At 48.4% G+C, this 26644-nt stretch overlaps 1 protein-coding gene across 3 annotated transcripts; it reads right to left on the bottom strand.

Annotated features, from left to right (window-relative positions):
- Positions 1 to 5898: 5898 nt before the first annotated feature.
- Positions 5899 to 26619, bottom strand: Zbtb49 (zinc finger and BTB domain containing 49). 3 transcript variants are annotated; one of them, XM_075943706.1, is made up of 9 exons: positions 26485 to 26613; positions 21747 to 21913; positions 19068 to 20152; positions 16013 to 16059; positions 11062 to 11135; positions 8610 to 8692; positions 8360 to 8521; positions 7527 to 7645; positions 6648 to 6950 (listed from the first exon to the last, which is right to left on the bottom strand). In XM_075943706.1, the coding sequence occupies exons 2-9, from the start codon at positions 21896 to 21898 to the stop codon at positions 6774 to 6776; spliced, it is 1899 nt and encodes a 632-aa protein (XP_075799821.1). In that variant the 5' UTR covers positions 21899 to 21913; positions 26485 to 26613; the 3' UTR covers positions 6648 to 6773. The 3 variants fall into 3 exon arrangements, with proteins under 3 accessions (XP_075799820.1, XP_075799822.1, XP_075799821.1); XM_075943705.1 differs by lacking the exon at positions 7527 to 7645 and having other exon boundaries at positions 5899 to 6950; XM_075943707.1 differs by lacking the exons at positions 7527 to 7645; positions 16013 to 16059 and having other exon boundaries at positions 6129 to 6950; positions 26485 to 26619.
- Positions 26620 to 26644: the final 25 nt, after the last annotated feature.

Here is a 26644-nt window from a genome sequence, read left to right as displayed (position 1 = left end):
GTTGATTTAAGTTATAAGAGCTGGTTAGAAACAAACCTAAGCTAAGGCCAAGCTCTCATGATTAATAATAAGTCCCTGTGTAGTGATTTGGGGGCTGGCGATCCAAAAAGTCTGCTGCAGTTAGTTCTCTTCCTACTGTATCGTCTGTGATTACGCGAGGTGGACTGCATGATTCACAACTCTGCTTGCTCTTCTCTTGTTGATCTTACTTTGTTGCAGAAGTCTCCTTCCTTCCTTCCTTCCTTCCTTCCTTCCTTCCTTCCTTCCTTCCTTCCTTCCTGCCTTCCTTTCTTCCTTCCTTTCTTTCTCCACGTGTAGTCCAGGCTGGCCTGCCTCACCCTCTGTGCTGTTTAGTTTCTCATCAGCTTGACACAAGCTAGAATCATCTGGAAAGAGTAATCATCAATTGTGAAATTTATTCCATTGGCTGTAGGCAAGGCTTTAGGAGCATAACGATAGATGCTGGAGGGCCCAGCCCACTGTAGGAGGTGTGACCCCTGGGCAGGTGGTCCTGAGTTGTGTAAGAAGGCAAACTGAGCAAGCCACGTGGAACAAGGTAGGAAGCAGAGCTCCTTTATGACTTCTGCATCAGTTCCTGCCTCCAGATTCCTGCTTGAGATCCCACCCTAACTTCTGTGAGACTGTGATTAGGACCTGTAAGCCAAAGAGACCCTTTCCTCCCCAGGATGCTTTTGTTCATAGTGTGTATCACAGGAGTGGAAACCAAGTTGGACAGCCCATAAGGCTATGGTTGCAGGTGCGGTACTTGCTAATATTCATACTTAGCTGTCACAAGCCAGGCTCAGGCCCGGCAGCTCCTGGCCTCTGAATTTTCCATGCATATGCTCACTATCAGTTTGTATCTAGATGCAACTTCGTCCACAATGAGATGGAAGTGGCACAAAGCCACATACTCATAAGATGCACGGTGCACATCTTGAAACATTTCCTGTTCCTTTCCTGCTGTGTGCATAAGAGAAAATAACATTGAGATAATTGAATGAGGAAAAGAAGAGCAAAGGGCAATAGCAGGTTTACATTTATTACCGGCCAAGCAGGATGTGGCCACCTTACAGATGGAGAGGCAGGCCACTCTCAAGGAGCAAAGTCAGTGGCAAGATCTCTCCTGACCCCATGGCTGGGTAGGGCTCATATCTAGCATCAGCACTGACAAATGTTAAGGGCGTTCCTTTGTAAGCTATCAGCTTTGTTCTTCAGAGCTGTTTAGGACATAGTCTTCCCACAGGCTACCCAAAGCATCTGCCTGCCTTGGGCAGGCACAGGGGAGGTCAGACGACCATGAGTGTATAGATAGCGAGCAAGGCCCTGGGCCTATTTTAACTTGGATGGCTTGTCTTGCAGAAGTCAGGATAGTCAAAAGCCAGAGTTGGGTTCAGAAAAAGGGATTTCCAAAACTTTCATTTTGTGCTTTTGTACCTCAGAGCCAGACTCCGGTAAGGATGTAGATCTAGCATCTGAGGCAGAAACGCAGGACTTGGGACGACAAAGAATGGGCTGAACTGTTGTCTGACCCCGGCAGTGGCTGCGGCTCAAAGGCCACTCTTGTCCTCCCTCACCTCCTGTCTTGTTGCTGTGAGAAAATGCTCAGCAAAGGCTACTTAGAGAAGAAAGGTCCCAGGGCTCCTGTCCATCATGGCGGAGGAGGCAGGAGGCAGCAGCAGAAGGCGGCTGGTCACATTGTATCCAGTCAGGAGGCACAGAGCCGGGTGCTGGTGCTCAGCTGTCTGTCTCCTTCTCCAGCCATGGAATGTTTTTATTGAAGGTGGGTCTCTTTCCCTTCAGTTATCCCATATTAGGTAATCCCCTATGCTCAGAGGTTTGTTTCTATGGTGATTCTAAATCCTATCAAGTTGACAATCAAGATCAATGAACATCCTCCCTGACTTTGATGGGACTGGACAGGGAGGCTCCAGTGGCCTCTCCCCATGGCAACAGGCCAGGAATCCCTCAAGACACAGCAAGGCCATGCCCAGAAGATACTCTGGCCTCCCTGCCTTTCTTAGGTTAAGGCTTGGTAGGTGCCCAGATGACAGTAGGTCATGCATAGTGCCCATTCCTTCAGGGTCACCACAGGCAGAGAGGTGGCCAGTCTGGTAGCTCCCAGGTGCTGCAGGTGGGGTGGGAGGTTGAGGGGCAGCCGTGTAGTGTCCTCAGGCACTGGGTGGCTGAGAACCCCTGAACTGGGATCCCCAGCTGCAAGGAGGAGCAGAGGCCGTAGGACAGCAGCTTCCTGAAGTTAGGACACACTCCCGGTACCCGATTCCTCCCCTCACCATGGCCCATGGATCCTCAGACCTCCAAGTTCATATTAGGGGGAACAGCCAGGGGCAGGGTGTCTGGGGATTCCTAAAAACTACAGTCTCCTGAGCCTAAAACTGGGACAGAGACTGTGTTTATTTTTTTCTGCTCTTCCCTGATTCAGAAAGAATTCAGAAATTTATAATTATCTGCACATTCGTGTGTGGTGTGAATTAGTTTGAGGCCTCAACACTTGGCATTTGAGTCTCTCGAACATCAGGGACTTAATTAGTTTCCTGCCACAATGAGGCATAGACTTGGTGGTTTAAACAAAAGTCCACTTGATCGCCAACAGTGCCCGGAGGCTGGAGATCTGGCCAAGGTCAGGGTCAGCTGGTTCCTTGTGAGGGCTGTGACGGCCACGCTGTGACGGCCATGTGGGCTCTCGGGCTTACGGAGGCAGCATGCGCATCCCTGAACCCATCCTCAGATAAAGTTCTTGCCATGTGCCTGTCCCTATGTCCAAAATGTCCTTCTAAGAAACCAGTCACTGTCTCTGGAGCAGGGGCCTTCCTCCAGCATGGCCTCATTTTTCTTAATGACATCTGCAGTGACCTAGTTTCTAAACAAGGTCTCACTCTGAAGTGCTGGGGGTTAGGACTTCAGTGCGGGAATGGTGGTGATGGTGGTGTGTGTGTGTGTGTGTATGTCCAACCCACGGTAGTAACTAAATTTTGCTTGTATTTCATGTCAGAATGTCACTGGCCATTTGAACAACAACTGTCATGGAGAGACTGTTGTTCACCACAAACACCATCTCTCCTCCATTTCCAATGACTTCCATGTCTGCTATGTGCTGGGTACATTGCAGGGCTGGGGAGGACGTCAGTGAGCAAGATTTGAGAGAGCCACTCTCCTGTCACCCCCACAAAAGAGCAACGGCAAGGTGCACCTTGGTCTTCCATTTGCCCTGCAGGCTCTAGTCTGGCCTCCTGGGTCACCACCTCTAACCCTGAGGTGGGCAAAGTCCCTTTAGGTGCATCTTACAGAGGAGGAAAGCAAGGGAGAGCCGAGGTGATGGGTGGTGGCAGGTCACTCTGAACCCACTGCAGCAGGCTGGGACAATGTCTGACCTCAACTAAGTCAGTTCTCCATAACTTCCGTACTGCCTAATCAAACACGGGGTATCAGGAGAGAGGGGCAGGGTGGGGAGAGGTAAGGGGATCTCTTACTAGGACATGATCACACTGGTCTCACCCCTATGACCTGTCCAAACCTACATTCCTCCGTAAGAACTTGTCTCCAAATAGTTTGTGGAGGGAGGGGCATAAATTAGGGCATCAGCACAACTCAGTCCTAAATAAACACTAGCTAATTCCAGAATTTTCAACCATCCTAAACAGAACCCTGGGCCCATTAAGCATCCATTTTTCATTCCCCTCGTAGCTGGCAACCAGCTACCTGCTCTCTGTCTTTCAGGATTTCTCTGATCTTGACGGCTTGCAGAGAATCATACAGTACATGCAGTGCATGGCCTTTTCTGTCTGGCATCGCTCACACAGCTCAAGGTTCACAGAGCCATTTGTTTTCTTCCATGCTGTGGATTGAGCCTAAGGCTCTGGGCATGTGAGCTACACCTCCAGCCCTCACACCTATGTTTTACAGTTTTTGCTTGTTTCCGGAGTCCCAGAGAGCCAGGACCCCAAGGATCTTGTGCAAGCTCAGACTGCTGTTGTGTGGAGCATCCACTGGCCAAGTCAGTACTGAGCATCTGAAGTCCCAGAGGCTGCTAGGAACATTTCCTAGTCTGAATCATCCACAAGGCAATCCAGGGTGAATATTAGACCCAGAGTTGTGGACAGCACCCAGTAAGCTTGAAAAACAACCAAGCCTGAAATTTCCCTTTTGGGGCGGGGGTGGTCCTGTGTCCCCACAGGCTTGAGGAGGCTGAGGTGTGCAAATGTGCTTTGCTGTCTTCAGAGAGCTAGCTGCAAGGATGTCACAGCTCTCAGGCAGAGCAGCCAGGGGAAAAGAAACTGGCCCGGCCTGCTTCTGAGGTGATGCTGCTGCCATCTGCTGGCCGAATGGAAGCCTGCACAAAGCAGCCAGGGAAAAGGTAAGGTGAGTACCAGCAGTCCATCATGGACACCAAGCGGACAGGTCACTGGACCAAGGCATTACACAGGTGTTCAGAACCCGGGTGCCAACAAACTTTTAAAGTTTATTTTTCATAGTTTTTATCTTCAGTTTCATCTATGTATCATAAAGCTTACACATGGCAAGTATACAATCAGTGACTTTTAAAATAAAATTTTAATTTTGCAAGGGTGGCAGAGTTGTATGGTAGACCCTAGTCTTGTCCTTGGCACACACATCCCTCCATAGATGCTTATGACAGGGGAGTTGTGACATGAGGACTGTGGCATGTAGCCTGGCTAAGAGGGATCCTTAAGGATGGGATGAGGAGTCAAGAGGCAATATAACCCCTGGAGGGATCCCTAAGGACAGGATGAGGGGTCAAGGGGCAGTATAACCCCTGGAGGGATCCCTAAGGACAGGATGAGGGGTCAAGGGGCAGTAAAACCCCAGAGGGGAGGAGCTAATGGAATGAGGAGCTGTCAAGGCCATGGGAGATGGGAGAAGAGGGCAGGATGGAAGGGGCTACCATTCACCAGCAACCAGACATCTCATTCAAGTTCAATCCAGGCACTTTATTCTAAGTACCCATACTTAGGCACACCCATGGACAGGATGCTCAACCCTCATGAAACTCTACGTCTGTCTGCTGTGCCACCCTCAGGGAACCATGGTGTAGTGAGTGGCTAGGAAACTGGAAAGGGAACCTGATGTCACTCATGACTGACAGTGCTCTAGGCCTGGCTATTCCCTGTGGAATCCTGTCCTTGCCAGGTTGTCTTGTCAGGTTCGTTGCTTTTCTGAGTTAGAACTGTGAGAGGGTGCTCTCAAAGATGCCATCAGGCAATCCACAGTGTGCTACAAGGCAACCATTCCCATGGTAGCTTCAAACACATCCCGGAGCCAGTACCATGGACATGTCAAATCAGCAGAGTCCCTGAGGCCTGAGGGATGGAGTAAACTCAGGCTAAGGAACTCCATCAATGCTGGAAGCTGACAGAGACTTCCAAGTGGGGCTATACCACTTCAGGCCTGTAAAGAGTTCATCTCACTCTGAAGCAAGCCAAGAGATCCTGGGTTGCCAAGAGTCAGGGTGTTCAGGGGACTCTGAGGCCCCCATACCAGGCTGGTGACATAACTGGACTCAGTGCTTAATATTTAAGCCTTAAATTAAGTCAATGACTTGGCTTAAAACAACCAAGTCAGTGATATTTATTTCATTTCTGGGTGGTACTGAGGCTCAAACCCGTGATCTTCTGCATGATGTGTATTTTTATAGTACTAAGGTCTTAAGATTAATAAAAATGCTAGAGAACTGGGTATGGTGGCACATGCCCTTCATCCCAGCACTTGAGAGGCAGACACAGGTGGATCTCTGTGAGTTCAAGGTCAGCCTGGCATACTTAGATGGTCTGAGGTTAGTCAGAGCTATATGGTAAGACCCTGCATTAAAAAAAATAAACAGTAAAGTCCTGGGAAAAAATACAAATATAAAACACGATACAGGAAAGCAAGCTCATTTATTCAAATTATATTACAAGTTCCATAGACAAATAGAATCTGTATAAATATTTTAAAAAATAAGATACTAAAAATTTCTCTTATAAAAATGTAAAAATAAAATCTGTATTTTTATGTATACATATGCCATTTAACAGGACTGATGCTGTACAGTAGCTGATGCGAGGTCCATTGCCACATTGATGTCCATAGGCTGTTCTCATAGGGCCTAGGCTGCTGTGGAGACTGCCCCACACCATCTTCCTCTCTGGGACCAGCAGGCGGCAAGAGCTCCTGGGCCACAGATGGAGCTCCCACAAGCACTGGAGGGGAGCCAGCCTAGCAGGGTGCTTCTCGTCAGGGTTCTGAGATGGTACATCACTGTTCCAGCTCGTGCTCATTCTGCAGCGTCTTCATTGCCAGCCCCCAGAGAGTCATGCTAGAGAAAAACTGTCCCTCAGAGTTCCTGTACGTCACCGAAGGTGCCCGGCTGCCCAGCGGCTCGGTGCAGTGGTTGTCCAGAGTGGCCAAGGAAGAGCGGGTCACAGCCAGACCATCAGCCTGTGAGTGTTCAGCACGTGCCGAGGGGTCCACATCTGAGTAGGCATAGGTGTGCGGCTGGCTCTGCAGCTCCTGGGGCTTGGCCAGCTTGGCAGGGTCCAGGCCTAGCTTGTCCTGCTCACTCATGCTAGGAGGGTGGATCATGGAGCGTAACTTACAGTAGGAGCCAGTACAGTGACCATCAAATGCTGCCACAGAACTTTCCACTGGGTGTACAGGGAGCTTGACAGACACAGGCATCAGTGTGACGGACACGTCCTGGGAGAAGGAGTCGGAGCTCTGAGACCTCTCCATGTCAGAGGTCTCAATGGCCTGGCTCAGCTCATCCAGCGCAGCTGGACTCCTGGCGTCAGCTCTGCCATGCATCTTCTTGTGCCGCCGCAGTACAGCAGAGCGTGTGAAGCACTTGCTGCAGATCTCACAGCTATAAGGTTTCTCCCCCGTGTGAGTGCGGACGTGCCTGCGCAGGTCTCCTGAGCCCCCAAAGCACTTCCCTGAAGAGAGAAAGCAGTACTTTAGAAATGGAAGGATCCTCTCCTTCTGAACAACTGATCTAAGGGTAGTTCATGGTACCCTCACTTTGGATAAGGTCCCTCTCCGATGGCCCTTAAAGTTTGAGACTTAGCACAAGACTCTGGGGTTTCAGTGCTGCCCAGCGGCTGCTCCCTTATCGGCTGAAATACAGATCTCAGCAGAGTTACTTCTGGGCTACGTTGCTGTCATTTGAGCCTGCAATGTCCCTTAATGCTCCCCGGCTGACGATGCTATTCGGAAGGATGTGGAGCCTTAGGAGATGGAGCCCAGCTGGTGGAAGGGAGTCATTAGGGCTAGACCTCTAAAGGAAACCTTGATCCCAAACTAACCTTTCCTCTCCAGTTCCCGTCAGGAACAGTGGTGGTGGCAGCCAGGTAAGAGAGACTGTTACTACAGCAGCGCCCCACGGCCACCCCTTTCTGATGTCTATTCAGTCAGTTTGTCTTGGGGGCTGCAGACCCCTGGCCCCTTGACTTTCTTTGCTGGCCTCAGACCCTTTGCCTGCTGGAGTGAACTGAGCAAAACAACTTGTTTACCTGTGCCTGTAGCTGCTCTGAGCATGAGACCTTGATGGCAGGAGAGTGGTTTCTGGTGAGGCCTGCAGCTGAAAGATCCCGAGAGCTGGGGCGTGGCCAGAGCCCTATATAAGCTGCCCCTGAGCACAATAATGTTGGCATTCTTGTATCAAGGATGACCCATGTACCTGTCTCTGTGTGCCCCTTGCTGAGACTTGCAAACTGACCTGTAGTGGCATGGGCGCTACAAGTTTGTACCAATGATGTGCACATGCTTGTCCTTCAGCCTGTTCCCTTGCGACAAGTGGAAACTCAGTGGGTAACTGCAAAGGCCCTAACATGTCGAGAACTCCCTCACGGGAACCCCCCACACACACACACACTGGACATACTGAGAACCTCTCACTTTACCGAATGCCACTGTCTGATTTGTTAAGTAACAAGTGCATGTGCAGGGGGTGGGGGTGGGTGGTGGGGTGGGGGGAGGTGCAACGAACGCCCTTTGTTTCCTAGTGTGCTCCGCACTCCACCGCTTCCCACTGGGTTTGTTTCCTAGTGTGCTCCGCACTCCACCGCTTCCCACTGGGTTTGTTTCCTAGTGTGCTCCGGCACTCCACCGCTTCCCACTGGGTTTGCCAGCTCTTAGTGACAGGGCTTTGGTCACTTCGTATCTGGAGCACTAGGATCAGTTCCGGACACCTCAAAGATGCAGTGTCTGGTGAGGAGGCAAAGGGACTGCCCCTCTCACTCACTCTATGAGGAAACAGTGACTTATGGCAGCCAACAGCAGAGTGGGTAACTCTGCCGTGTACAGGATGAGGTCAGCTTGCCGGCTGGCCAGCCATCACACTCACCACAGGCAGGACAGCTGTAGGGCCGCTCGCCTGTGTGCCGCACACGGTGCTTCACCAGCTTCCTCTGCATGTTGAAGGACTTCCCACATTCATCACAGGTGAACACTTTGTCAGCCGTGTGCGTCTTTTTGTGCTCCTTCAGATTGCTGAAATTGCTGAACCCTAGACAGACCACAGCAGGGGTTAGGGGGACAAAAGGAACCCGCAGCAGTGACCGTGAGAGCACAGGGAGTCGCTCACTCAGCAATACCTCGGCCGCACGTGTCACACAAGTGTGGCTTCTCTCCGGAGTGAATGATGATGTGGCGCTGGACGTCACCAGAGGCAGCAAACCTGCAAAAAGTGCAAAGTTCTATCAGATTGGTGACACTGCCGAGACCCTGAAGACCAGGGCCATGCAGAGGACATAAACTGCTCTACCTGTTTTACATAGAGCTGGGTGTGGCCTGTTTTGTGTATAAAACATTTCTATTTCTCTATTTCAGGGAAAGCAGAAAATGATGCCAGTGTTTTGTTTTAAGAAGCTTCCTGCTTGCATCATCATACTCTATCCAGTTTCCAACAGCACAAGACCAGAGTCTCACAGTTCACTCTCTCTTACCTTAAAAAATTACATTTATTTATTTATTTAGTGTATGTGTATGTACACTGCAGCATGCATGTGGAGGTCAGAGACAACTTGGGTGACTTAGCTCTCCTTCTACCATATGGCTCCCAGGAACTAACTTAGGTCACTGGGCTTTGCTGAAAGTGCCTTTACTCTCTGAGTCACCTTACTGGCAAGTCTCACAGTTCAGAGGAACATGAAACCATGCGGTGCTAAGATCCTGTGGGGATCACTGCACTAGTGGGAAGCATTCCGTGTAGTGTGACAGCCCAAGGCTCACACTGGAGAGCACAAGGTTGGCTCTGCATGTCTTGGCAATGAAGCCAGCTCTACTCAATCTAGTGTGAAATACACAGACTTCAGGCTTCAGGAGCCAGGGACACTGGCCCTCCTTCACCTATCCTAGAAACTGAGCTCACTCACCTCCAGCACACACCGGAGACCCTCCACATCCACCCTAAGACAGGGACAGAGATGGGAATGAAGAAGGAGCCAGTGTTCATGGAGCAGCTACCCCGAGCCCAGGACATGTTGAGTGTCTGATAACTGGTACCTCCCATAACTGTCTCCGCACACCAGGACGCCCTTTTACCCCACCTTCTGGATGGGAAACAGTGCAGAGAGGCATGAGCTTGGGTGGGCAACAAGTACCTCTCAGCCATGTGGAGATCGATACTCTTTCCTGGCCCTCTGATGGCTGCTGGGTTGGTCCAAGGAAGATGAGGCATAGAAAAAGATCTTTTTTTATTCTTTTTTATTTTTTAAAGATGTATTTATTTATTATGCATACAGTGTTGTCTGCATGAATGCCTGCAGGTCAGAAGAAGGAGCCATATCTCATTACAGATGGTTGTGAGCCACCATGTGGTTGTTGGCAATTGAACTCAGGACCTCTAGAAAAGCAGCCAGCACCCTTAACCTCTGAGCCATCTCTCTAGCCCACAATAAAAGATCTTACACAGAATTTCCAAGATCCTAATTTTCTACACAGCAAAATGTTCTCAGGAGCCCATGGGAAGTAGCACCAGGTGAGACAGTTCTGTCTGTGGTGCTGGGCACCTGCCATGACCGGAGAGTACCACCCAGAACTTGGCTTTATGTTCAGGTAGTTGCAACAGAAGGGAGCCAGGGTCAGCATGACAGCCTTTGCTTTGTTCCATTTTCCAATGCAGAGGCAGACATGTTCCCAAAACTCAAATGAAGCTTGATTTTCCCTCTGTTATGCTCATAGAATGTGCTACGGAACGTGCTAGAGGATGCTGACTTCTGAATGATCCTGTGTCTATCTTTAACCTTCCCGACAAGGTTGCAAGGAGGACGTGTGAAAGGCAGAGAATCTAAGCCACTGACGCTTATGCTCCCCTTACAGCACTGAGCAGATGGTGGGAGTTACGGATGCTGGATGAATGAGTAATTCAATGATGGAACCCAGACACGGACCAATGGGGATGCCTGCAGCTACTCGTGGAGGCCTGCAGTTCTAGCACAGGATGGTGGAGGAAGAAGCTCCTGGACTATTACCAAGCAAGGGGATGGAGGCTGAGGCTGTGGCCGTGCACACAGGAGGGATGGAGAAGCTCCTCACTTATCCCATGCCCTGTAAAGGAATCACTGCACAGGTGCCAACCCACCAAAAGGGGCTAATTCTTTGCTGGCAGGCCAACACTCGGTTTTCAGGTCAAAACTCAGCTGCCAAGGCTGAGAGTCATAGATTCTGTCCTGAAGCTAACAGCCTGGTTTGACAACACAACGTAGGTACCCCTCTGATGCCTTATCTCTGGGTGCCTAGTCACACAGGCTTCGGGCACTGTTTCCCCTGACTAGACAGTCTCCTCCATGGGGACCTTTTAAGAAAGAACATTTTGGCATAAACTAATCTGTTTCCTGTAAAGTGGATTTCCTTCCTTAGGGCCCCAGCCTAGATGTTCGTGCTCTCCGTGAACTTTTCTTCTTCCTCTCCCATGTGTCACAGAGTGAATGCCCTTGTTCTCTGCCATGGCTGTGTGAGGCCTGGTAGCCCGTGATATGACACTGGACAAAGACACCTGAACCACCCACAGTCCCTCACATGTGGCACCTTGAGCCCAGCACTGACCTCTTTCCACAGATTTCACAGATGTACGGCTTCTCCCCAGAGTGCCGGCGTAAATGTGTCTGAAGGTTGCCTGCCTACAAGAGGACAAGAAACACACCAATAATGAAGAACCAAAAAAGTTGTAGGTGTTCAAAGGGAACTGACAGTTTTAGCTGATCCCACAACATTACCAGTAAAGGGCAGACAGGAAGCTGTGTCTAAAGCCAAGGGCAGCCACCCACTGCACAAGGAGCTCCAACTGTGGCCTCACACCGGTGCCCACTCTGCGATGCCTCCCTTGTAAAAGGGCAGGTTACTCTGGGGAGGAATTTGGGTTCCCAGGCCTAATTTTAAGCAGACCTTGATATAGTTAATTTGGAGTACCCACATGCAGGGTTATATGGGGAGTTAGGCACTTGTGGGGCTTATTTCAGTGTTCACAACCTCTCTCTAAAACAAATGATTTTGTTCAAAAGAAGCAAAAGATGTTTCCAGAAAGTGTGTCCTCTAACAGTAAGGTTGGCTCTGCTTTTCATTTTTACCTCTGTGCAAGAGTGCATCTCAGGAAGACCACAGCAGCACTGCAGGGTCTTTGCATCTCTAGTTTGTGAAGCTAGCAGGGTTTCACACATAGACTTCCACACAGTCATCAGTATGAAATCAGGAAACTATATAACACAGTGAAAGCAAATCTGTAAATTCCTTCCTGGAGAAGTTCCAAAGTGAGGCTGAGAGGCAAAGTCTTCCCTCACTATACCTGAGCTCAAGCTGTTCAGAGTGTCCTCCTGCCAAATAAACCCACGGTGACAAACAAAAATGCCTTATGGGCCACAGTGCAGTGTACAGCAGAGCCAGAAAAGAGAATAAGCAGCAGCTAGCTGATAAACTCGCTTTTACCTCTGCAAGCTGCCTCAAGCAAATTGCAAAGACAGTTTTGTTTATAGTTCATCTGTGCGTCACAGCTCACAAATACGAAAAGACGCTGCCTGTGGAATCTGATCCGGGAAAGCCTCAGTTAGACACTACATTCAAGACTGTGATAAACACAGCTGAGAGAAAACTGGGACTGTGAATAACCAGAGGGATCTTAGCAGAAGAGCCCGCTTTATAGTGACTATTAATAACAGGACCACAGCAAACACCAACAGCAAAATCCACAGCTGAAAATCTACCTAGGCTTTTATAAGCACTGGCAGTTGGTATTCTACTTTCTAGTTGAAAAACAGATTTGGCAACTAGAGCAGTTGCCCACGGCTATGGTTGGGCTGCCTACTACTGGTCTTAGGGTGCAAGTCTTCTCTGCTTTTGCAATTCCCAGGAAACTGACATGTCCTGAACAGTCAGCAAGACAGCCACTCTGCTACCTGGGATACCAGTCCTTAGAGATCTGGGTTTCAGATTCTAATTGCTTTGGTCAGTAACATCCAAATTTCAGAAAAACCAATGTGATACACCCACACAACAATCTGAACAGTACCACCTGCTCTACTGCCAGTGAGAACCCTCTGTAGCACTAAAGGTGCAGTAAATATGCATGAAACACAGTCTGAGCCATTTATAGCAGGATACACACCCCTTCCCCAGTGGTGTTACTTGTTTCAAAGCAAATATAACCTAATGCGCTTCTAATGTACAGTGTGATAAGCTGTAGTCAATGAATGTGGTAGTACAGGTCTGTAATTCCAGCACTCAGGAGCCTGAGATAGGAAGACTACTGTGTTTGAGGTAAGCCAGGGATACCAGCAAGTGCCAGGACAGCCAAGACTACATAGGGAGACTGTCTCAAAAAGTCAAAATATAACAAACAATGAAAGAAAGCAATAGCAACAAAAACCTTAACACGTCTCTATCATTTCACATGGAAATACAAAATGAAAATCAGTAAATCTTTGCCACACACAGCAGCACATACCGAGGTGACAAACTCTACACAGACAAAATAGGACCGATGGAATGTTCTGTACACAACACCCCAACAACCAAACTGTAGTGCATGTAGGCAATTTGTACAGATGACCCAGGAGTCCTGGCCCTGTTATTTTAGGCAACAATCCATACTTTTTTATTTTTAGTAAACCGTAGCTATGCTGCTGGCATCCAAAGTGCACAGACCACGTCTTAAGAAATATCTGCAGTTGTGTTTGCAGAACTGTGCCAAGCAGCAACGACAATGTTATGAACAGGAGCAGAGCTCTGCAGCAAAGATGCACCAAGTGCAGGCTTGTAGGGCTGCATTGCCTTTTACAGAGCAGTCAGCTGGAGCGCTGAGTCACAAGACTGGGAGAGATAATTCACCTGGGTTTTGATTTTTTTTTTCTTCTGAGACCTGGTCTCATTATATACCCCTGGTTAGCTTGGAATTCATTACATAGACCAGGCTGGCCCTAAACTCATAGACATCTGCTTGCTTCTGCCTCCTGAGTGCTGGGGATTAAAGGCATGCATCACCACACTTGGCCTAATTCAAGTTTATCTGCTGACTTCAAAACCTGTGCTAATAAAATTCTGAGGATATTAGCAAACAAACAAACAAACAACAAGGGAAGCCACCCCCATCCAGACAGTACTACCAGAAAACACGGCACCCAAGACTGTCCTCTGCCTCTCAGAATGTGGTACCAGCTGATCAAAGTCTCTTCCTGGCTCTGCTTTTCTCCAAAGATAGCTGACTTGCCATCTTTCCCTTTCCCCCACTGCCCTGAATGTATTAGTGTCTTTGTGCACCACATAGGAAGCACAGTACCCAAGACATGGCCATACTCTAAGAGAATATGATGCTATAACAGCTGAGTGCATCATCACTGCAACCCAAGATGATGCTGGCTGAAGTGCCACAGTGCCAGCCAGCTCACTAGTGAAGCCGTGGTGAAGTGCAGACAGACTAACTCTTCTAGACAGCAATCCTTAGGAAACAGGAGAAGAGATTCTTACTGGTAAATGTTTTCAAACTTTCAAATTCTCCCAAGAAAAGGCCCTTAGGAACTTAGTACTACAGTGTACTCCGGCAGACCAGGAGGGGCATCCCAGTCTAGTGACCACCACTGTCTACTCTAGTCATTCCCAGATGACCGGGCAACAGACACGGGGAGTAGTGCCATCTCCTAGTATCCCCATGCCACAGCACCCTGCCCTCCACCCCCAGTCATAGATGTCTCCAAGGCTCATCCAAGGACAGTCAAGTGCTTAGCTTGCTCCAAATACCATGCCTGTCAGGCAGCCATGACTGTTCTCTTCTCTGTCTGCACTGCTCCTAGATGTCTTCTGGCACTGCATGCCCAGGTCTCCTTGTCCTACTGTCCACACAGTTATTTCTCCCTCTGAAGAACAAGCTCCTCAGAGCCTTACTCGTGTCTGTTCCATCCTAGCATGTGGCAGAGGTAAGGGCAGCTTAGTAACATACAACTCTTGCTGAATCAGGTTTTTAAAACAGTCCTTTTTCAAGTAACTTCACCATTTCTCTATGAAAACAAAACAGCAAGATGCATCTAAAAAAACCACAGCTACAGCTCTGCATTCATACAAACCCAAGAGAAGCTATGCCAACCCAGAAGAAGGGTACCAGACAGCCGCCCTGGGGACAATGCAGAGGGAGGGCACAGATCAAGGTCTAAAGCATGGTTCCTAGGATTGGCTGCACACCAAAATCACTGTTTAAAAAGATAACAGGGATCCACTCAAAGCAGAAACCGGGCACTTCTGAGGGATGGCACAGCAGCAGCGCTGGGTGGGTGGGGGCAGGGAGGCTGACACAGATCCTGAGTGTGCAGCTGTATTCTAGTTACCAAGTGGAGCCACAGAAGGGCTCTGAGTAGGAAGAGGAAGTCATTACACCCCAATAGCTCACAAGATAGTAATGTAAAAATGAGAAAGAGGCCCAGAGAAGCATGGTGACTGCTTATTATCAATGGTCACAAACAGTTTTACACTTTACTTTTCTTAATTTTTACTTATTTATCTTGCTGGGGGGAGGAGGAGCATCAAAAGCCGCATGTGAAGAGTAGAAGACAACTTGCGGTAACTGGTTCTTTCCTTCCACTGTGTGGACCCCAGGCATTGGAATCAGTTTGTCAGGCTTGGCAGCAACATCCCTAAGCTCTCTCACTAGGCTCAGTCCTAGGTGGCTACGATGAAAATGCTGGTGGTAGGGAGGACCACCCAAGGACTGGGGTACAGAGCCAAGAGGGAGAGCACATGCTGTTCTAAGAACTTGGCCCCATCAACTCCTTACTCCTGCACACTCTCCTTCATTCTTGTTTAACAGATCAAGACACTGTCTCGTCCAGGATAACAGGACAGTAAATCTGACAAAGGCAGGTTCAATCCAGACCCTGAAGGTCCAGAGGCCAAGCTTTGCACTCCAAGAGCTGAGATGGAAGGCAATGAAGGTCTCCCTGGGAATAGGGATAGAGGGATGCACACTCAACACCTGTCCAGAGCTGGGGGCTTCTGATGATACTGCAACATGATGCTGTCCTAAAGTCATCACTCCGGGAAGACAGAGCCAACCACGAGAAGATATAGGGAGTCACCGAGAGGTAAGTGTGAACGGAGCACACTAGCCCATGCCAGTGCGTGGGAAGATGGAACTACAGTCAGATTTGGGAATAAAAATGGCTTTGTCCATTCTGCCCAAAATCCTGCATCTAGTCCCAGTGAGAGTAACTATTGGTCTTGGACCTAGCCCAGCATACAGTGCAGCTCCAGGGAATATCAGTGTAGACAGCTGGAAACTTCAAGACACACCAGGGCAGGACCCGTCATCAGTGCAGAAAAGGGAAAGGTCTTGGACGGCTCTCACTCAACAGCAGACCCTCTAATGCGCCGGAAATGTGGGTTCTGACCCAGCCGCAAGTCTCTAAACTGCCACTACCACACATGCTTCTCCCCAAGGACAAAAGAGAGTCTTATTGGTAAGTAAGTAAGCAACGGAGTTCAGGCTTCCAATTATCAACAGAAATAAGAGTATTCCCACCTGAGAGAAGTGCTTCCCACAAATGTTACATTCAAAAGGTTTCTCACCTAAAACAAAGCAAAACACAACAGTTTGTTGTCAGTACAAAAATTTGCACATTTTTGTTTAAAATATTTGATCCCCTTCGTCTCTCCTTTCCAAACAGCCCTTTCTGTTCTTCTGTGTTTTATTTTAGAACAAGATCTCCCTCTATAGATCAGGCTGATCTGAAACTCTCAACAATTCCTGCCTTAGCCTTCTGAATGCTGGGATACTATGTGAGGGCCACCACGCCAGCCCGTGACATTCTTCATCCCCAGAGTGAGGCATAGGGCATCTCTACTTCCAAATACTTATCTCTTACCCTGAGACTCTCCAGAAAGATGATAAAATCCAATCTATAGACCTTCATCTAGAAGTCAAACTGTCCTCCAAATACAAACCTAGGGTGAAATAAATAGATCGCTCAGTTTTCCTTCAGCACAAAACCAAATGGGACTTTTCTCTACTTGACTTCTGACTCCAAACAGAGTGGACAGTCCCTTCACATCTTGGGGGCTGTGGACACTGGGGCCCAAAGGGTGAGGCACAGGTGGCCTGAGGAACAGCCCTCAGCACTGCCTGCCTGCCTTAGCTGAGACTGGGCTTTCATAGAGAGAGGTGTGGTCTCCTGTCTGTCTGCTCCACCAAGTGCAGTAACTACAACAGCCTGGAGACGCAGCTGTTCTGAATGGAGGCCTGCTGGAAGGTGTACAGGAAGGCGCAGCCTTTAGTCTGCGGGAGCCTTTGAACCCCAAGAAATGTCATTTCCTCACTTCCCCCAAGTCAAGTGGTTACCTTAAGACCCTCTTAAAAATAACAACACTGTTCTTCTACATGCAGGGCCTGTGACCTTGGCAATGACCTGCAGCTTTTGGCTCGTACTAAGCTAGTCTTCAGCCCTGGATGGCTGTCACCATTTAAGCCTGTGTTCTGCCTTCCTTTATAATTATTGGGGTAATAGATAATGGTAAGTTCAAGCCTCCACAAGAGAGATAAGTTGAAAAAAAAAAAAAAAAGACAAGCCATGGGTCATAAAGGACCAAGGTTTTTAACAACCATATCCACAGGTCTTGGAAGCTGTGGCTATCAACAAATACACATTAGAAATAAAACAGAAGGCATTCTGAAGACAGAGAAACACAGGTCTCATCGGCCACCAGCAGCACATCATCCCACACCACGTGGCCACTGGCAGCTTCCACGGCACACCTCGAGGAAGCGGCATCTGCACCATTCTGAGACCGCTCTGGCCTCACAGATCCCTGGCATCCAGGCCACGCTCTGCTACCATCTCAATGCAGCATTTATGTCCGACGAAGTATCTCTGCCCTATGACTGTATCTGTCACTCACAGATGTTCTCCGGAATTAGCAATTTGATTTTGCTCCTTTAAAGCTATAACAGGTAAGTTTCTAAAAGAAAAATGAAATAAAACTGGTAGTATTCCTCAGGCAGCAGAAAATTAAGCAAAAAAAAATAAATACTTTAAGTCAAGTTGTTTTTGTAGTAAGACTGAGTGAGAGTGGTCTGTACCTGGTCTTATTTTGAACTACTAGTAATGAAATAATGACAGGCTTTACATTCGAATACACTGACATCTCTAAGGGGCTTTTATAACTAGTGAAAATGTCTCAGCTAATGCACTAAGGTAGAAATCAGCAAACCGGAAGTCCGGAATGCCAAGAGAAGAGCATGCCAAGGCAGACAGCTGGCAGCAGGCAAACAGGGCAATCTGGAAGATGCTGCTGTGTGTCACTGCTCATGGCTCCGCCTTATTTTGGGGGTGAGGGGTGGTTTGAGACAGAGTCTCACTCTGTAGCTCTGGCTTTCCTGGAACTATGTAGACCAGGCTGGCTCCAAACTCACAATAGATGCGCCTGCCTCTGCCTCCTGAGTAGTGGGATTAAAGGTGTGCACCATGACACCCAGCTCATGGTTATATCCTAATTGTTACTAATTCATGAGGCACTAAGAACTGTATCACAGTTAACCAGGGGGAGAGTGAGACATAGGTATTGTACAATGTGGTGTGGGAAGGCAATGGTGTGAATTAAGATAATAAACCATTAGAAGTTCAATGTCTAAGGTGAGAGAATTTTCATTTGAAAATATCAGATGGAATGGGGCTGGCAGGAGGGAGCACAGCTCAGTGGTAGTGCAGTTGTCCAGTAGGTGCAAGGTCAATCCTTGTACCACAAAAACAAAAAAAAAAAAAATCAAGTTGTTAAAGTTGATTCTTATTTAAGAGCTTACCTACTGCCTCCAAAATCCTAACTTTTCAAATTAAAATTACTTCTGAGAGAAGTTTAAGAATTAATCAAATCGCCGGGCGGTGGTGGCGCACGCCTTTAATCCCAGCACTCGGGAGGCAGAGGCAGGCGGATCTCTGTGAGTTCGAGACCAGCCTGGTCTACAAGAGCTAGTTCCAGGACAGGCTCCAAAACCACAGAGAAACCCTGTCTCGAAAATCCAAAAAAAAAAAAAAAGAATTAATCAAATCAAGGGCTGGAGAGAGAGCTCAGAGATTAAGAGCATTGACCGCTCTTCCAGAGGTCCAGGTTCAAGTCTCAGCGACCACATGGTGGCTCACACTGTCTATAGCTCCAACTCTAAGAGACCTGACACCCTCATACAGACATACATGCAGGTAAAACACCAATGCACATAAAATAAAAATAAATACATTTAAAGTACTGAATGTAATAGTAAAAAAGAATGAGTCAAATCAAACGGTCACAGTTCACTGTCAGTCTGCATTCTACTTGAGAAAGCCCTAGAGACAACTAAGCACAGTGTCTGTCTTAGAGCTAGAATCCGAGTGCACCAAAGCAGCTGACTGAGCTGGACGGACGGCACCTTGCAGAGAACATAGGTGCACACCATCACCAAGTGCACCAGAGGGCAGCTAGCACCCTGGAGCCTCATTAGAGACATCAGCAGCTCCACTGAGGAGTCGAGTGTCTTACAGACAAGGCCTGCAGGGGGATGGGGCACCGCGGCTTCCTTCCGGGTCTGTGGGCTCAGGGCAGTGTACCTGTGTGAGACCGTTTGTGCAGCTCCAGATTGCTTGGGTGTTTAAAAGGCTTCCCACACAATTCACACGCATACTGTCTCTGGGACTGGAGGGTCTGGGATGGGTCCTCCCATGTGGCCGGGGCTCCTGGAATCTCCACCTCATGACTGCTCTCTGGACCCAGTTCTTCCCTCCCTTTTTCTTCAGGAGTTGGGCTTCTGGCTCTCGGGCCCTCATCTTCCTTAGCAGCAGATTCCTCCCTCCTGACCAAGGCATCACCTGACTCGGGACATGAGGTGCGTTCAGCTGACTGCTGTGACTTGAGAAAGTTTAGTTTCTTCAGGTGCATGGCCTTCTTCAGTCTCATCTGCTTGGCAGGCAGCTGACAAAGGGCATCTTCCTGGGAGTCAGTGCCAGAGCTCCTGAGGGCTGGAGCCAGGAATGCTGGCGGTAACTGCTCTGAAGACTCCGGGGCACCTGGGCGGCCCTCCACAGCAGGCTGCGAATCCGCTGCAGCAATGTCTGGGGAGGCACTGAGAGCGAGGGGCTGTTCTGGGGCAGGCACCTGGCTGGGACAGGCGGTCTGCTTGTAGTACTGCTTGCTGTATAACGTTCTGAGTTTGTAGTAGTAATTGGGCTGTTTGGAGGGCAGCTCTGGGCAGCTTCCACTTGCAGCATCCAGGGCTGGCTTTGATACTTCTCCTGCGGGACGATTGAGACCTGCTGATGGAGTTTGAGGACTCAGTTCAGCCAGAACTTTAGCCTGCGGGCCTTCGGCAGGGCACTCCTGCAGTGAGTGGGGAGGGTAGTGCTCACTTCCTGCACAGGTGCCATCCAGAGTCACACTCTGCAGGGAGAAGGCGCCAGCACAGGGCAAGCCTGGTAGTTGTGCTGCCGAGGCCGACTTCAGAAACGTGTGGCACAGATTCAGAACATTCTGTACCTGCAAACACTCGGCTGTGTCCAGCATCACTTGAATGTTGTCCTGGTTGAGGTCGAGGCGCGATGTGTACATGAAGTCCAGGATCTGCCCTATGCCGCTGACATTTTTAACATCCAGGTGAAAAACATCATTCTTCTGGCCGGAAGAATTCTGAAAGAGGCTCCTGACAAAAGAAAAAACATGGTAGCTATTTTCACATTCTGCTAGCATTTTCTTTTAATGTTTTTATTTTTGGGGGTTATTCTTTATTGCCTTTTTTTTTAAGTATTTTGGGTTAGTGTCTATGTTCAAGTGTGTGTGTGTGTGTGTGTGTGTGTGTGTGTGTGTTGTGTGTGTATGGAGGCCAGGGGTCACCCTTGGATGCTGTTCCTCAGACACCATCACTCTGTTTTAAGAGAATGGAGTGTCTAACTGGCCCAGAGCTTGCAAAGAAGGCCAGGCTGGCTGCCCAGTGAGCCTCGGGAATCTCCCTGTCTCATCTCCCCAGTTCTGTATTGTAAGAATGCACTACTATGCCTGGATTTTTCATGTGGGTCCTGGATCAAATCCAGGTCCTCATGCAAACACTCTATGGAACATGATCCGCCCTGCTCTAAGTATAATTAACCATACGCACCAATTTCAGTGATAGAGTGCTTTTAGAAAAAAAAGAACATTACATATCTCAGTGTTTTATATTTAGTCTGACACAATACATCCCTCACCATACAGCACACATACAAATACTTATGCCTGAAAAACTTCTGAAGATAAAGACAGTCAACCCTCAGTATACACTCACTATGTAACTTATAATTTGGCTGCTAAGGTTTTTTTTGTTTTGGTTAGGTTTTTGGTTTTTTTGAAACAGATTCTTGCTATTAGACTTAGCTGGCTAGGGACTTGCCATGTAGACCAGGCTGGCCTAGAATTCAGAGATTCACCTGCCTCTACTCCTCCAGGACTAGGTGTGCCACCATGCCCATCTGGCTGCTAAGGTTTGCAGAGACTCAATGGCTGAGCAGAGCAGGTAAACGTGCACCAAAGAGGAGCATGGTATCTAAAGACAAGACACTTGCTAACCAGAATACACTTCTAAAGAAAAGGCAATTGTACAAAGGCTAGCTACACTGAAACACAACTGCTTGGTGTTATTCAGTATGTTTAAGTAAATCACATAAGCCAAAATAATGGCAGGGATAACTAAACTGAAGCTAAACTAAAGATTTTCTGGCAATACTCAAATGAAAAAAAAAAGGTGAACTGCTTTAATTTAGGTAGGGAAGGAGGTAAGCAGGGGAGGACCTAAGGTAGGGGAAGCATACAGAACACTCTCCTCATGCTGACTTCTTTCCTTCCCCAGACAGAATCATCCCTATGAGGCCCCGGCTGGCCTGGAACTCTCTCTCCTCCTGCTCTTTCCTCCATGTGCTGAAATGGCAGACGTGCACAAGGACGGCCAGCATTCTCCACTTGCATTTCCTATCACAGCAAAATCCCCACTGCAGACACAATCCCTCAATCATTTTATTTGGAAAGGAACTGAAATTAATTCTTTCCAATCATCCCCAGCACACTCTAGCTAAGAGTCTCTTTTCCTTTCAGGTTACTCTAAACACAAAGTGGCAGTAATTGAAGAAACAAGAAAACCCATAAACTCTCATTTTGTTTAAACTCCAAAGAGCAAGGCGGAAACATTCTGGAGAAAAGTGGGATGTGGCCACAGGCCTTTCCTGCCAGGTTCTACAGGCAAGAAGGACACAGAGTGAGACACTCACCTGAAATACTGGCTGAAGGCCGCCAGCACGTTCTTGTGTGCTTTGAAGCAGACGCCCCTCACCACCAGCATGCAGTCACAAAGCAGGCCTTGGATCCGCTGCTCTCGCAGCTGCTGGAGGAGGTGGCAGCTGTGAACAGCAACAGGGTCCATACTAGACCATGAGACCTGCAGCAGAGAATGTAGGTAAGAGACTCTCGAGGACACCACTGGGACAAAAGGGGCCCCAAATGCAAAAACTGCTCTTAGCTTTCAGTGTGGTGCATCAAAGTTACAGCTTAACATGCACACCTCTGAGCTGTTTTGGCAGCATCTAGTCCACAGCTGTTTAGCCCACCTCTCTGCAATATGGAAATGCCTCCTCTTACTGACCAATTATGGAAGCCATTAGTTATGTGAAACCCAAAGCACATGAGTCTGCTAATATAGAAGGTCGCTGTGGTAAGTGTATGCATTTTGTTATGGTCAGCTATGAATATGCAAATTGAAAAAAAACAATACATATACAAAAGGGAAAAAAAAACCCAACCAGCTAAGACCAAACCCACACTTATTAAACACCTTGTGATAATTAATCTTGACCTTCAACTTCACGGGACTGAGAATCCCAGGGATGTTCTCCTCTTGGTGCACTTCCAGAAAGGCTTAAGTGAGCAGGGAAGACTCACCCTAAATGTGGATGACATCATCCTATAGGCTGGGATCCCAGATTGAACAAAAGACAGAAAGCAGCCAAGCAGTAGCATCCATCTCCCTGCTCCCTGGCTGCAGATGTAATGTGACCAACTGCTTCCCGCTCCTGTCACCAAGCCTCCCTCCATGATGGACTGCATCCTCAGACTACAAGTTAAAGTAAACCCTTCCTTAAGTTGCTGGTACCAGATATTTTGTTATAGTAACAAATACACAGCTCGAGAATTCAAAGTTCGAGAAAATCAGGAGCCTATTAGGGGAGGTAAGATACAAGTTAAAATAACTACCATCACCACAAGGAGAGCAAACCAGTGTCACAAAACACCACGTCCATGTAGGTGTGCCTCTGGGCCTCTCACGGGCATAGAGGAAGCAAGAGAATGGGGTGTGCATGATCCCAGCATCTGTGACCCGCAGGTGTGGGAATCTCCAGGAACTTGCCGGGCTTCAGAGTATGGCTGAATAGCAGATGCCAGATCAGAGAGGCAGAGGACAGATGACACTGAGCCTCATTAGGACAACTGACTGACTGGGAAAGAGACAAGAGGCTCCCATGTGGACACAGAAGATCTGGTCATTCCCCATCTACCTAGTGAGTGACTACTACACACTACAGTCTAGGGCAACAACAGTGAGTACAGCAACACCAGGGGTCCTGGAAGCTTCAATTCTAGTGAGGCCAGTGCACAACTAGTCAAACAATTACAGCCAGAAGCGGGGGCGGGAGCATGCACCTGAATCAGTGCAGCCTCTGGCATCCAGACACAGTGGGAGAGGCTGGGAGGACATTGAGGGTCTAAATGGCAATCTGGTGCACTAGACGGTGGAGGACAAAATGGCCTTGCGCACACAGTTAAGCACTGGAGAAGCCAGGAAAGTTAAACACGCAGCTTACCTCTTCAATGGAATGAGGTGCTTAGCTGCTTTCCTGGAACGCTGCGGGGAAATGTAGTTTACAACCTGGTAAACATTGCTCCCTGTTGAGCCAGGCACTGCCCATATGTTTTGGAGTTCATGTTTTACTTATCCCAGATCCTTTCCCCTTAAAACTTTGAGCATCACTTCGAGACCATAAAACTCATCCCCGTGAGAGATGTCATTTGTACAACAGCCTAAGTGACTTCTATGAATCTTAGGGCCAGGTCAATCCCGACATCCACAGGAATTATATTTACCTCAGTCAATCTCCCTAGACCCTAAATCTTGGGCACTATCTCTAAATCAACAGTACCCATCTTTGTGAAAGAAACCAGATTACTTTGTAAAGAATTTCAATGTGCCAGTTTGTGGTGGCATACACCTTTAATCTCAGCACTTAGGAGGCAGAGGCAGATGGATCTCTGTGAGTTCAAGGATAGCCAGGTCTATTACACAGAGAAACCCCATCTCAAAAAATAAAAATAAATAAAATTTAAAAAAGAATCTCAATGTAAACATGTCTTAAAATTATTGTGCACTTGGGACAGAGTTAATTATTATTAGAAAAAAATTTCCCCAAAATTGGGCTGTGCTTAAATATGGCTAAAGTAAAATGATCTGGGTCAGACTCTAGAAGTCCTGGCCCAGGCACCAGCTACAAAAATCAGGCTGATCCAAGCTTCATTCTTCCCTCACCCTTGCTGTAGAATAATCTTTTTTTTTTTTTTGGTTTTTCAAGACAGGGTTTCTCTGTGGTTTTGGAGCCTGTCCTGGAACTAGCTCTTGTAGACCAGGCTGGTCTCGAACTCACAGAGATCCGCCTGCCTCTGCCTCCCGAGTGCTGGGATTAAAGGCGTGCGCCACCACCGCCCGGCTTAGAATAATCTTTTTGTACAATGTGAAGATGCGTCTTTCCCACAGCGCCTTCTGATTGGCTTAATACAGTTGAATGGTCAATAGCTAAGCACGAAGAGTTTAGGCGGGACATCAGAGAGCTCTGGGAAGAAAGGGGGGTCTCTTGTTGGTCACAGAAGAAGCAGGACATACAAGAGGAGCAGTAAAATCCACGAGCCACGGGACAGCACATAGATTAATAGAAATGGGTTAATTTAAGAAATGGGTTAGGCAGAAACAAGCCTAAGCTAAGGCCAAGCTTTCATAATTAATAACAAGCTTCCACGGTATTTTTTGTGGACTGGCAGCCCAAAGCAAACTCCATCTACACACCCTGATTGTTTTCCCTGCCTGCAGAGACCCTCCCACACTAAGCATCAAACAAGTCATGGGTTTTCTTTATTTCATATTTAGGGCAAAAACACTGCAGACAAAGTCACACCCACAAAGTCAATCTCAGAGATTCTTTTAACAGTGCCCCTGAACCCTGATGTAGTTTGGATATGAAATATTTCCCAAAGATGATAGAGTTAAGATTTAGTCCTCAGTGCAGCAGAGCTCAAATGTGAGGTAGCTGGACCAGGAGGGTGTGAATTTCCTCCATAACTGTGAGAAAGTAAATCTCTCTCATCTGAACCACCTCAGATGTTGTACCCTGTGATGGCAGCCACAATAAACAAACACAGAGCAACCTCCCTGTCATGGACAAATGCTCACCCCGGGGGTTGTTTCTTACAATACTTCTCACAGCCTGTTTGGCTCTCACTCATTTGATGAGTTGATCCACTGACAAGTTCACAGCAGAATGGACTGCTGAGGAGCAACCTAGTGGGCAGAAGCAACAGTCTTTAAGAGGTAAAGACATGGCCCACATCTGCTTCATTCATCACTCTAGCTCTGACACCTGTGTCTGGGGCTTCATAGGTGTTCAGTAGGGTTCCTTCTAGCTCAGCAAGCTAAAATCTAAATCAAGAATACGACAGTAGAAAGATCAATGTGAAAGACAGCAAACAATGGAAATACCAAGGCAAAGAGAAACAGAAGAAAAAGCGTGGGTGACGTGAATGAAGAGGGGTGCCTCAAGGGAAAAGGAGCCTTAGTGAATCTGAACCTAGAAGGGGCTCCTACAACGAAAGCCCTTCTGTGTGTGTGCATGTTTTATGTATGCATGGGTGCACATGTCTGGAGGCCAGAAGCCAACCCTAGGCATTGTTCCCTGGGAGCTGACCACCTTGTTCTTTGAGAAAGGGTCCCTTATTGAGATGAGAAGCTCACTGATCCCAGAGATCCACCTATTTCCACTCCCCACCCCCAACGCTGGGATTGCAAGTGCAGGTTACCAAAACGGGGTATTCCATTGCATTCTCCAGAACCACAGACGTTGCTTACCTGTGAGAGCAGACTTTAAAAAGGCAAGTGGCTTAAAAGAGCCCATTAGGATGAGCCCTGTTTCAGTCTGACTGACATCCTAACATAAGGAGATGTAGATACAAGCAGAAACGCTGGCGGTGCAGTGGCACTGAGGACAGATCATGTGAGGCTACAGCAAGAAGGTGACCGACCACCTGTAAGCCGGGACGGTTCTCTACAGCAAGCAGACTTGATGACACCAAGTTCATGACCCTCCGTCCTCCACAACTGTGAGAAAGTAAACCTCTCTCATCTGAACCACCTCGGATGTTGTACCCTGCGATGGCAGCCACAATAAACAAACAGGCAACCACCGACAAATGTTCGCCCCGGGGTTGTTTTTTACAATACGGTTCACAGCCTCTTTGACTCACTCATTTAAGCAGCAAACGGTGACAACTGCCGTATACCAAATGCAGTCTTACGGGCTGAGAACGTTTAGTGAACCCTGTCTAAAACTGCAGATACCCGCTCAGCACCTGACCTGCACCGACTCGTTGACTAGTCCTATAAGGTCGCTAGAAGTAGGCGCTGAAGTGACAGCATTCTACAGATGGGACACTAAGGCACAGATGGTCTCGTGGAGAATGAGGCAGGGCGCGGCAATGAGGACGGGCCATAAGCGCCTTTCCTATCTTGGGGCGACGCGGACATCAAGAGAAGCACAGATCGCAGCAAAGGCTGGAAGGTAGCCCGGCTCCCACGCCCGGAGTCTAGCTTTGTGCTCGGCCAGGCCCGCCACAGCGCGCTGTCAGCAGGCCGGCGCGCATCCCAGCCACGCAGACCTGCAACTCGCGGGAAGCCAGAGTCCCGGGTCGCCTTACCCTCGGAGGCCGCTCCCAACCGGCCGCCTCCTCGTTACCCGTCCCCGTCAGACCCTCTGCGTCAACTGCAGCACTCCAAGAGCCACGGAACCATTCCGACAACGCCCCCTCTGCAGCTCGTCGGCGGCTTCCGTCGCCGTCACTTCCGTTCGGAGGCGTG

The sequence above is a fragment of the Microtus pennsylvanicus genome, chromosome 12 (assembly GCF_037038515.1).
Source record: "Microtus pennsylvanicus isolate mMicPen1 chromosome 12, mMicPen1.hap1, whole genome shotgun sequence".
NCBI classification, from domain to species: Eukaryota; Metazoa; Chordata; class Mammalia; order Rodentia; family Cricetidae; genus Microtus; species Microtus pennsylvanicus.
This window is presented reverse-complemented; position numbering and strand designations above follow the sequence as displayed.

What these genes read in the sequence shown, in the direction of transcription:
- Zbtb49 (XM_075943705.1), bottom strand. Translation starts at nt 21,898, where the DNA reads ATGGACCCTGTTGCTGTTCACAGCTGCCACCTCCTCCAGCAGCTGCGA. An exon ending in GCACAAACGGTCTCACACAG is followed by an intron (nt 16,060 to 19,067) that starts GTACACTGCCCT and finishes GCTTTGTTTTAG; the next exon opens with GTGAGAAACCTTTTGAATGT. An exon ending in CTACAGCTGTCCTGCCTGTG is followed by an intron (nt 6,951 to 8,359) that starts GTGAGTGTGATG and finishes TTCTCTCTTCAG; the next exon opens with GGAAGTGCTTTGGGGGCTCA.